Source organism: Dreissena polymorpha, chromosome 1 (assembly GCF_020536995.1).
Source record: "Dreissena polymorpha isolate Duluth1 chromosome 1, UMN_Dpol_1.0, whole genome shotgun sequence".
Classification (NCBI taxonomy): Eukaryota; Metazoa; Mollusca; class Bivalvia; order Myida; family Dreissenidae; genus Dreissena; species Dreissena polymorpha.
Genome location: NC_068355.1, coordinates 51,161,839 through 51,174,814, shown reverse-complemented (window position 1 = coordinate 51,174,814; position 12,976 = coordinate 51,161,839). Strand labels below are relative to the sequence as shown.

Here is a 12,976-nt window from a genome sequence, read left to right as displayed (position 1 = left end):
TAATAAGTACATTTCAAGTTGTGTGAAGAGGCATTTCAAAGTTTGGACAAAACGTACCATCGCAATGCTGGCAAATATTCCAATTAAAACTAGAGCTTTGTCACAGACATGACGAATACCCCCACATGCCGCATTGACACAGAATATTTTGCATGTTGTCTTAAAAAAAAACAGCGGACACCATGCTCAATGTTTAAAACGCACTAAGTGACCCCGTGACCTGCATGGTTTTTTACCCTGCATGGCCCATGTTCGAACTTGACCTACACATCACCTAGATACAATTTCTGACCAAGTGTGGTGAAGATAGGATGAAAAATACTTGAATTAGAGAGCAGACACCATGCTGAATGTGTAAAACGTACTAAGTGACCCAGTGACCTAGTTTTTGACCCGGCATGATCCATATTCAAACTTGACCTAGACATCATCCAGATACAACTTCTGAACAAGTTTGGTGAAGATCCGATAAAAAATACTTGAATTTGAGAGTGGACACCATGCTCAATGTTTAAAACGCACTAAGTGACCCCGTGACCTAGTTTTCGATCTGCCATGACCCATCTTCGAACTTGGCCTAGACATCATCTAGATACAACTTCTGACCAAGTTTGGTGAAGCTCTGATGAAAACTACTTGAATTAGAGAGCGGACAACAGGCTGAATGTTTAAAACGCACTAAGTAAACCCTTGACCTAGTTTTTGACCCGGCAAGACACATGTTTGAATTTTGCCTAGACATCATCTAGATACAACTTTTGACCAAGTTTGGTGAAGCTCAGATGAAAACTACTTGAATTAGAGAGCGGACACCATGCTCAATGTCTAAAATGCACTAAGTGACCCTGTGACCTAGTTTTTGACCCGGCATGACCCATATTCGAACTTGACCTAGACATCATCAAGATACAACATCTGACCAAGTTTGATGAAGATCGGATGAAAATAACTTGATTAGAGAGCGGACACTTAATACGAACTGACTGAACAAGAGACCGACAGACCGACCGACAATCTCACTTCTATATACCCCCCTTAACTTTGTTTGTGGGGGTATAAATACTATTAGATAGCAGATTATAATTATTTGAGCCTTGTTCTGAGAAAACTGGGCTTAATGCATGTGCGTAAAGTGTCATCCCATATTAGCCTGTGCAGTGTGCACAGACTTATCAGGGACGACACTTTCTGCCTAAAATTAATTTTCGGTAAGGAGGGACTTCCTTGAAACTGAAAGTACCATAAAAGCGGAAAGTGTCATCCCTGATTAGCCTGTGCGGACTGCACAGGCTAATCTGGGACGACACTTTACGCACATTAAGCCCAGTTTTCTCAGATCAAGACGCATTTTATGACATTAATCAAACAACATATTTCTAAACAACCCTAGCAATTGCAGCCAATGATCATTATACAAGACAATATTTATCAATTGTAGGACAATATTCACAAACTCTATGGCATGTCACTGAATAATAAAACTAAAAAAACCAAACCACACAAACCTTTATTATTCTTTTCTCTTAAATTTTGCTGAAAAATATGATGATCAATATCTCCAATAACATAAATTGTCATACTTTTGTCAGAGAACCTGATAAATGCCATCAAACACCTTACATCTACAGGAATGAAAAGGAAATACTTGGACGTCTGATTATTGAGTACCATAGGAAATCTGTGATACATGTGAACAAAAAACAGTGGGTTTGTGTGATTTAGTTACAGCAACGACTGGCAATGGGCAAACTGAAACAAAGTCATGCATGACATAATGCTGGTCACAACAATTCAGAGCCACAAAAATGAAACCAAAACGACTGGGCAGTATTTAAACTGCAGGGATTGAATTGTTCCCTGGTTTAGAACTAAATTGATTAGTGACATTATCAAGTGTATCAAGTTTATGTGGTCTATAAGCCAACATCCAGGTTATGACTTTCAGTGCTATGAAACAAACATTTTAAAGGCATTTTCTGAATGAATAATTGAATAACATAATCTTCATGAATGACATGAAACGTAAATTCAATCATTTCAATTGGTTGTTCAGACATATCATCCGGTGCTTAGCAACTGTTTAGAGGGTTTGGACAATGTTAACAATGTTCTGGTATTTTAAAAGACAGCATTTTATTATAATAATTAATAATGTCTTTATAGTTAATAAATTTTGATATTCATGCACATGATTTCTTTTTAAGCATGCACATTCTTTTATTCATATAGGCTTTCACAAACTTTAAAATGCTTACACAATCTTATTGTAAAATATGTATCGCAGGTCATAGGTGATCAATTTTTTATCAATCCTAATGAATATGTCACTGTCAACACAAACACAACTTCTATAAATGAACATGCTGTCACAACAACCTTACTGAGAAACAACATCAACAAAAACCTCTATGAACAAGGCTATTGTCAAGCAATATGGTCCCCTACCGGCTCCACCATTGTCAGAAATTCCACCATTTTCAGAATGGTTTTGTTGTTGCCATAGCAACTACAATTTTTGACATAGGAACAAAATGAAATGACGTGCATAATGTCCATATTGCCATTTATCCATGTTGCAAGTTTCATGAAAAATATTAAGACATTTTGAAGTTATCACAGGATCCAGAAAAGTGTGCAGGATCCACCATTTTCAGCAGTATTTCTAGTCTATGACGTGCATAATCTCCATATTGCCATCAAGCCATGTTTCAAGTTTCATGAAAAAATATGAAGAACTTTCAAAGTTATCGCAGGATCCAGAAAAGTTTGACAGACTGACGGACTGACGGACACACAGAGCGAAAACCATAAGTCCCCTCCGGTGAAACCGGTAGGGGACAATAAGCACATCACATAGTAGATAATATATTACTGTCATTGAAATTGCAGTGCTTTCAAATAGGCCAAGGTCTAACATACCACATTCTCTAATGTTAACATGAGTAACAAGTCATTAAACATTGCACTTGGTTGTCTTGGTTGTCATCAACATTTTTGGGGCATACAACATTGCTTGAAATGTAAAAGGAATAAAATGTGTGTTAGGTTAATCAACCTTCAAAAGTTAAAACATACTTTGCTTCTATATGTAAAAGGAATAAAACGTGTGTTAAGTTAATCAACCTTCAAAAGTTAAAACATACTTTGCTTCCATACATGCAAAATGGTGACATTTCCGTCTTATATGCTCTTTATAGTTCAATTTAATTACATCATATTAAGAAGTTCAGTAAATAAAGCGTATGTTGTGTCTCATTTAAAATTCACTCCAGTAGGGCTTAGTAGTGTTTACTTTCTTTTTTTGAAAATTATTGCTTGCTTGAACTACATTTTTCAAGTGTTGTTGCTTTTGTGTAAGATAGCAAACTTGTGCTCAATTTGCCCGTTTACCAGTCCCATCTACCTGGCATACTTTGCTGTCCGTGTGTACTGCTGTTGTTGTTGCCATTGCTACCATTAGTGATGGCGCCGTTGGCGTTTCCATTGGCAACCTCGTTGTTGTTCACTGGCTCTCCACCAAGGAGGGGGGAAATGTGGTTCAAAGACACCTGCTCAATGAATGAAGTTCCGTACTTCTTGAAGTACCACCACTCAAATATCTGAAACAAGTCAAATAAGTAATTAACCCATTACCACTCATATATGCACTGAGGCACAAAGTGACATGTGTAGTCCCTTAGGAAATCACATTCAATTTAAGACCTTTTCTGCTATATTAAGCTTTAAAGCTTTCATTTTCCAAACTTAAGATAATGATGAGCAGCAAACAGCATAAAACTGAACACACTGAGAGTGACTCACAGGCTGTTCTGTTTTAATGCTGGATTCATATAGCCATTTTCCAATTGCTTCTTATCACGAAAGGATTAAATAAGTGTAACATTAAATGAGGATCGTTTAAGGTGCTGCTCCCGTTGCAATACGTAATCAATGGTTTAAACAATGTTTCACAGTTGCCATATGTTATATAACATTTTAAAACATATTCCTGTGTCAACATGCAAAGAAAGGAAAATGTGAAATACAAACAAACAAGATGGGAATGTAAAGACTGACCATCCATATTTTGTTTTGCAAGTGATAATTATCAGATCAAGGAGTTGGCCCTACATGGTTAGTGTTCTCTTTAATGCAATCTAAACATCCATCAAAATGCCAACACAATCAGAAACTCTCATAAATCTACATATTTCTCTGAACAATCATTATTCCCCCCCCCCCCCCCCCGGCAGGAATGAATATGAATATCAATCAGAATCAACAATGACCCTGCCATAGAACTCCCAAAGTTGCAAATTTGACCCGCTGATAATGGTACAGTGATACATGTATTCCTAGGGATACTCATACTTTGATGCTCCTAGCCAATGGAGATGCCCTACTAATAAAGCTAAACTCTTCCCTCACAGGTTTTGTTTAAAAGCAATTTAAATAGTAATTGTCTTTTTTATACTTGTATGTTTAATAACCAAATATGTATGCATCATTAAAGAGCAATATCACTATTGAACATTGAGCTTCATGTATCTGAGAGGTCCAATATAGTTAACTTGTAACACATTTTATTTGTTGTATTTTCATTATTGCCACTTAAAAATACTTGTAATTGTAACAAGATGTGTTTGAGAAACACAATGTCTCCCTATATGATGTTTGACCTTGTAGGATGACCTTGACCTTGACCCTTCACCACTAAAAATGTGCAGCTCCTTGAGATACACACGCATTTCAAATATAAAATTGCTAGCTTCAATATTGCAGAAGTGACATTACATGCGCAATTTTGACCCATATACTCTACCTTGAAGGATGACCTTGACCTTTCACCACTCAAAATGTGCAGCTCCATGAGATACACATGCATGCCAAATATCAAGTTGCTATCTTCAATATTGCAAAAGTATTCATAAAATAAGCGATTTGGGCCACATATATTTGACCTCTGACCTTGAAGGATGACCTTGACCTTGACCTTTCACCACTCTAAATGTGCAGCTCCATGAGATACACATGCATGCCAAATATCAAGTTGCTATCTCTATATTGCAAAAGCATTCATAAAACAAGAGCACCGCCTTGCGGGTGCAGACCGCTCATCTATTTTCTTTTTAAAGTCCCCTTACGATAGTTAATAAGTGTTGCAAGTATGAAAGCAATAGCTTTGATACTGTAGGAATAAAGTGGACCTAAACACAAAACATAACCAAATTTTCAATTTTCTAAGTATAAAAAGGGCACATAATTCTGTCAAAATGCCAGTCAGAGTTACATTACTTTGCCTGCACAGTCTCCTTATGATAGTTAGTAAGTGTTTCAAGTATGAAAGCAATAGCTTTGATACTTAAGGAATAAAATGGACCTAAACACAAAACTTAACCAAAATTTTCAATTTTCTAAGTATAAAAAGGGCACATAATTCTGTCAAAATGCATGCCAGAGTTATCTTACTTTGCCTGCCCAGTCCCCTCATGATAGTTAGTAAGTGTACCAAGTTTGAATGCAATAGCATTGATACTTTCTGAAAAAAGTGGACCTAAACGCAAAACTTAACCAAAATTTTCAATTTTCTAAGTATAAAAAGGGCACATAATTCAGTCAAAATGCTCGCCAGAGTTATCTAACTTTGCCTGCCCAGTCCCCTCATGATAGTAAGTAAGTGTACCAAGTTTGAATGCAATAGCATTGATACTTTCTGAGAAAAGTGGACCTAAACGCAAAACTTAACCGGACGCCAACGCCGACGCCAAGGTGATGACAATAGCTCATATTTTTTTTTCAAAAAATAGATGAGCTAATAAGCGATTTGGGCCACATATATTTGACCTCTGACCTTGAAGGATGACCTTGACCTTGACCTTCCACCACTCAAACTGTGCAGCTACATGAGATACCCATGCATGCCAAATATCAAGTTGCTATCTTCAATATTGCAAAAGTATTCATAAAATGAGCGATTTTGGCCACCTATATTTGACCTCTGACCTTGAAGGATGACCTTGACCTTGACCTTTCACCACTCAAAATGTGCAGCTTCATGAGATACACATGCATGCCAAATATGAAGTTGCTATCTTCAATATAGCAAAAGTTATTGCAAAATGTTAAAGTTGGCGCAAACAGACAGACAGACCATCCAACCAACCAACCAACCAACCAACCAACCAGACAGGGCAAAAACAATATGTCCCCCACTACTATAGTGGGGGACATACAAATTGTTGATTTATATTACCCATAAACATTTTGTTGACATGGTCCCTTATTTTAGAAAAAAAGTCATTAATAATGAAAACACAAATTAACCCTCACTCCCTCATTTCAATTTTGCATCTATCACCTGAATGTCAAAGCCTAATGGTGGTGGCATTTAATGGCAAGCCCCTGTGGAGTTATCTGCAAGCTTTGAATCTGCATTAGAAAGACACTCATCCAGCAACTTCATAAAGCAACAATAAATATAATGCAACACAATGAACTTGTAGTTTAATAATAAGAATTGTTTTGTTAAACTTATTTATTTTAGCTGGATAATAGGATTGCATCAAAAGCCTCAGGCTTATTGAAAAGCTCTCCGGTCCGTTTCCAGGGCCTAGAACCAGTACTTGTATTTGGAGGAAATCCAAAGAACACTACATGTACCACAGTGGGGATTGAACCCATGACCACCCAGTCGCTAAGCAGACACCTTATCAATTACACCATGGCAACCAATAATTGTTTATGAGAATTTTCGAACTCAAACATTGGTTGCTTCAAACTCAAAATAAGTTTTATTTTGAAATAAAAACAATCATGCATGTATGGATGTAATAATCAAGGATTTTTCGGGTTTATTTCTTATAAACAAGGGAAAAGGCAACAACATCCTTTTATTTTCATAGTGTGTATGTACTTTAGTTTACTTCCTATCCTAGATTTCTGTATAAACAGTATAGTGCCTAATAAACATTTTAATTGTTTCAATAATGTTCTGACTTTCCTGCCTCCGCATTTATGCTTTATCTCTTTCCTGCCTCATTTATGCTGATCTTCTTTACCACTCAATGCCAATACATGATATATATATCTTTGACTGACCCCTGGGGCGTTTATAATAGGATATATGGTAAGTCGACAATATCAATATGCTGCCTCAGCTTAAATGAATATACAAATGTACTTCAACACAATTTGCTAAGAATTCAAACCGTGATAATGATGATAATGCTATTTATCATACTTAAGGGGAAACATATCAAATGCTTACACTACTATACTTGTAAAGAGGATTATTTCGAGTAATGCCTCTGAAAATAACAATGAAAACATTACATTTGTTAATTTTTTTGACATTATATTCCTATATCATCTCCATAGAGTTTTATCCTAAACGCTTTCCTACAAGAAATGCCAGAACACAAAACATGTTATGTTTATTCTTCAGAAAGTTGAAGATATGGAAATACTTGTTATGCTCTAGAAATGTAACCCCTAACCTATGTTAGTAAGCATTCATGATCTATGAACATTTGTACTTGTGACATATTTGCATTAGTCACAACTGAAAGGTAAAACCATGGTTATGCAAAGTCTAGCAAAGTTCTTTAAACTGTCCCATCTTTGTGTTTTTGTACAGCCTGATTAAAATGGAGACAACAATACGAGACTGATCTACTTAAATGGAAAGCATCTTATTTGACTCGTAAAAATGCCAGCATATATAGCAATATAAACAAATTGTTACAAGTAACAAAACAGATCACATAGTGGTAACTATTCATCATTAAGCTTAAGCGTAGACATAATCAACACTACATCTGGTTTCAACCCAAACACATGGTTGATTAGAAAAGTTCTGCATACATGCCTATGTTAAAATGCACTTCATGTTAAATTATAACTTGCAACATATTGTATTCATATTCCTGGCTGACATTTCAGAAGCTGCTAAGGCTTGAATTAAATCAGAGATTTTCTAATACACAGAGCAAGCAGGAATAATCCAATTACCGTTTTCCCAAGGCGTTATTACAATAATGGATACAAATATAATCAGACAGATATGTGTACATTATTATATGAGCAATGTCACACAAAAATTGGTCTTATATCGTAAGAGGCCAGCGTAGCTACAGACCAGACACTTTCAAGCAGTCTGATCAGACTAGCAACCATGTCCACTATAGAGGCTCGCGGGGTTTTCTGGTCTTATCAGTGCAGGATCATGATTCTGACTGCATGAATGCACAGCACAGGCTAGTCTCTTAACAATGCAGGCTGTATTTGTTTTTAGACCCATTTTCATATGAAACAGCTCATGTATGAAAACAAATTAAAAACAAGGGCTGTTTGTAAAACATGCATGCCCCCCATATGGGCTCTCCGTTGTAGTGACAGCCATTGTGTGAATATGTTTTTTGTCACTGTGACCTTGACCTTTGACCTAGTGACCTCAAAATCAATAGGGGTCATCTGGGAGTCATGATCAATGTACCTATGTTTCATGATCGTAGCCATTAGCGTTCTTGAGTTATCATCCGGAAACCATTTTACTATTTCAGGTCACCGTGACCTTGACCTTTGATATAGTGACCTGAAAATCAATAGGGGTCAACTGCGAGTCATGATCAATCTACCTATCAAGTTTCATGATCCTAGGCATAAGCGTTCTTGAGTTATCATCCGGAAACCATTTTACTATTTCAGGTCACAGTGACCTTGACCTTTGACCTAGTGACCTGAAAATTAATAGGGGTCATCTGCGAGTCATGATCAATGTACCTTTGAAGTTTCATGATCCTAGGCATGAGCGTTCTTGAGTTATCATCCGGAAACCATTATACTATTTCGGGTCACCGTGACCTTGACCTTTGACCTAGTGACCTGAAAATCAATAGGGGTCATCTGCCAGCCATAATCAATCTACCTACAAAGTTTCATGATCCTAGGCATAAGCGTTCTTGAGTTATCATCCGGATACCATTTTACTATTTCGGGTCACCGTGACCTTGACCTTTGACCTAGTGACCTGAAAATCAATAGGGGTCATCTGCGAGTCAAGATCAATCTACCTATCAAGTTTCATGATCGTAGGCCTAAGCGTTCTTGAGTTATCATTTGAAAACCATTTTACTATTTCGAATCACTGTGACCTTGACCTTTGACCTTGTGACCTGAAAATCAATAGGGATCATCTGCGAGTCATGATCAATCTGCCTATCAAGTTTCATGATCCTAGGCCTAAGCGTTCTTGAGTTATCATCCGGAAACCATTTTACTATTTCGGGTCACCGTGACCTTGACCTTTGACCTAGTGACCTCAAAATCAATAGCGGTCATCTGCGAGTCATGATCAATGTACCTATGAAGTTTCATGATCCTAGACCCAAGTGTTCTTGAGTTATCATCCGGAAACCACCTGGTGGACGGACCGACCGACAGACCGACCGACATGTGCACAGCAATAGACCCCCTCTTCTTCGAAGGGGGGCATAATAATCAAAATTTTGGGATGAACATGCAGTTGTGTTTTCTTTCAATAGGATTATTAGTCTGAAACCTTTTTTAATAGTTCTTACAGGTTTGGTAGGTTAATAAACACAATATCAGGAACCTTCAATGATTGGAAGCAAGTCAACCTGGCCACAATTTTAATGGGCTTTGAAGAAATGAAACTGGCTGCACATGAAGTGAAAGTTGTGAAACTGGCCTCATTTTGTGAAAACCAATTTGAACTGTCCGCACACAAGTTTTACAGGAAAAACAACACAACCTTATACCCATCTAAACATACAACAGAATATTTATGTGTCTATAATTGAATGAAATGAAAAGGGTTCAATTAGTAGGTAAATGTATCATGTTTTGTTGCATTTATGTTGGAACATAAAATGCACGTGATTCCTAATGAAATAATCAATTCCAGTTTCCATTTGCTACATGTGTACAGGATTTTTGTTCCTTGTTTATAAAGTAAATGGTACTTTCCCCATGGAGCAAATATGCTAAAATTACCAATAAGTGGCGCCCACAATTCTCAAAATGACGGAAAGTTGTGTATGTTTCATCCCAAAATGTAACTCACAGCCCATGAACAAATAAGATTAATAAGTTGTGTGAAACCTCGTGCACGATTAGTTAGGGTTAAATAAAACAGCACATGCAATCCAAGGAGCGTTTCAGTTACCAGTGTATTATTACATTGATTTTATTTGTTGTTTTTTTAACCTGATCGTTGTTTAAACTAAAATGAATCATAATAGTAAATAGGATGCAAAATATTCAACATGGTCATCAGTCAAGCGGATGCGTTCCATTGACAAAGTTTGGCTATAAGGAAAAGTCTGAGTCGCTGTCAAACCAGGTTATTAAGGCTGAAGAACTTTTGAAGTCTATTGAAGTTGACAATAACTGGGGAGTGTTAGATCGAATATAAAAATATGAAAAAGAGAGACATTGTTTTTTTGTGAGTGATAAAGCAAGAAGAGTTTTAACATTTTGTTCCTTATACTGACTTGAGTACAAAATTGTCAATGGTCATTTGACATGAGGTAAGAACCCTAATGCTTTGATAATAAGCTTTGGAATAATAAATTGAATTATTGCCATTCTACTACACACTTATAATAATTTGTCTTTATGACATTATAACCATTTTAATCTACAATCTTCCCTTTTTCCACTAAAAACATATACACATGCGTTTCTGTGCAATTTCAAAATGATGTTTACTAAATTCGTAAACATTTTTATGAATTATTTGCAGATTAACCTACACTTATTATACTCCTTTTTTTAAGGGAAATAAATTGCAGTTCGTTTTATTGTACCCATGACATCCAACGGTAGTCATTATTATGAGAAACCTTACCCCCGTCACCATCTTCCAGAATATCTGAATGTGACTATTGATTTCTTCTATGTAACTGTTAGGAAACCAAGGGGCAAAATACATTAGTGACTAAGACTCTATCCCAGGGATTATAATTAAGGCTTGCTTTTCTGCATCGGAAGCTACAGTGAGGGTCATATGAAAATAGATCAGACAACATGTGGAGACAAACTCACTGAAGATGCAAACAACAACAACAACAAGACAAGGGACACAATTGTCACAAAACCAGGTTTTCAATTTAAAAAAAAGTCTGATAAAGGAAAACAATTCAAAATGTGCATTATTACCCCCCTTGTTTCAAATTCAATCTTTTTTTACTCGTGTCGACCTTGATTTAAATTTGAAAAAACTGATAATGGGAGACAACTCAAACTCAAAATGTGCATTGTTACGGATTGTTCATAGTTACCCACTTGTTTCAAAATCAATCTATTTTTAGTCGTGGCAACCTTGACCTTGGTTATATTGATGTAACTCTTTCGCGTGACACACTGTCCAATGATGGTGAACAAATGTGCCAAATGATTTTAAAATCTCACAAAGAACGACAAAGTTATGGCCCGGACAAGCTCATTTCTGGCCATGTTTTACCTTTGAACTCAAAGTGTGACCTTGACCTTGGGGATATTAACGTAATTCTTTCATGCGACACACCGTCCAATGATGGTGAACAAATGATTTTAAAAGCTCACAATGAACGACAAAGTTATGGCCCGGACAAGCTTTTTCCACCCTCCGCCAACATTCGCCAATCTAATAACCAGTTTTTTCCTTCAAAAAACCTGATAAAAAACCCTCTTGTAAAGTCTTTTTGATAGTCAAATTTTCAAAATTGTGAGATAGACATGTAGGAAAATTGTAAAATTAAGAATTATATAGTTAGTTTTCTGAAATGATATGTTACCGGTATCCAAAAACAGAAGAAAAATTTTGACACATTATGTAAGTACAACTGGAACCCCTTTGTGGTCCCACTTTTGTCGTCCATTGAACATGCAGTGATAACATTACAGTGGCATGATATAGTGAAACACTAAGCACAGTACTTAATTAAACATGCAGTGATAACATTACAGTGGCATGATATAGTGAAACACTATGCACAGTACTTAATTAAACATGCAGTGATAACGTTCAGGGGCATGATATAGTGAAACACTAAGCACAGTACTTAATTAAATTGTTCAACCATACAAAGGAGCAAATGAAAATTTGCAAACTTGAGAAAGTGAAAAACATACAACCTTACCTGTAATCTTAAAACTACTGACATGCTTAGGATATGATTGTCATAACACAATTATTTCCTTCATTCAACATTGTTTATTAAAACTTACAAACAACTCAAGAGATATCCACAAAGACTTACCAGTATGAGACCTGACATCACCCACAGACTTACTAGTTTTATAAGACCTGATTTCAGTGAAGACTTACCAATATGAGACCTGATATCAGTGAAGACTTACCAGTATGATACCTGACATCAGTGAAGACTTACCAGTATGAGACCTGATATCAGAGAAGACTTACCAGTATGAGACCTGATATCAGAGAAGACTTACCAGTATGAGACCTGATATCAGTAAAGACTTACCAATATGAGACCACATATCAGTGAAGACTTACCAATATGAGACCACATATCAGTGAAGACTTACCAATATGAGACCTGACATCAGTGAAGACTTACCAGTATGAGACCAGATATCAGTGAAGACTTACCAGTATGAGACCTGATATCAGAGAAGACTTACCAGTATGAGACCTGATATCAGAGAAGACTTACCTGTATGAGACCTGATTTCAGTGAAGACTTACCAGTATGAGACCTGATATCAGAGAAGACTTACCAGTATGAGACCTGATATCAGTGAAGACTTACCAGTATGAGACCTGATATCAGTGAAGACTTACCAGTATGAGACCTGATATCAGAGAAGACTTACCAGTATGACCTGATATCAGTGAAGACTTACCAGTATGAGACTTGATATCAGTGAAGACTTACCAGTATGAGACCTGACATCCTTGAAGACTTACCAGTATGAAACCTGATATCAGTGAGGACTTACCAGTATGAGACCACATATCAGTGAAGAC

General features: G+C 36.6%; 1 protein-coding gene and 1 long non-coding RNA gene across 7 annotated transcripts in view; both read right to left on the bottom strand.

Annotated features, from left to right (window-relative positions):
• The window catches only part of LOC127880291 (suppressor of tumorigenicity 7 protein homolog), a 60,736-nt gene that overhangs the window by 22,578 nt on the left and 25,182 nt on the right, over window positions 1-12,976 (bottom strand). For 4 of the 6 annotated variants that reach the window (XM_052427668.1, XM_052427673.1, XM_052427643.1 and 1 more), the window contains exon 3: window positions 3,404-3,599. In XM_052427668.1, the coding sequence (XP_052283628.1) occupies window positions 3,404-3,599 (196 nt within the window). Of the gene's footprint in view, window positions 1-3,403; window positions 3,600-6,337; window positions 6,383-12,976 lie in introns of those variants that run through there. The other 2 variants (XM_052427683.1, XM_052427653.1) reach the window with 2 other exon arrangements.
• Window positions 2,024-3,395, bottom strand: LOC127880529 (uncharacterized). The gene is made up of 2 exons (XR_008049564.1): window positions 3,124-3,395; window positions 2,024-3,055 (listed from the first exon to the last, which is right to left on the bottom strand). It is a non-coding gene; the product is annotated as an uncharacterized LOC127880529 (long non-coding RNA).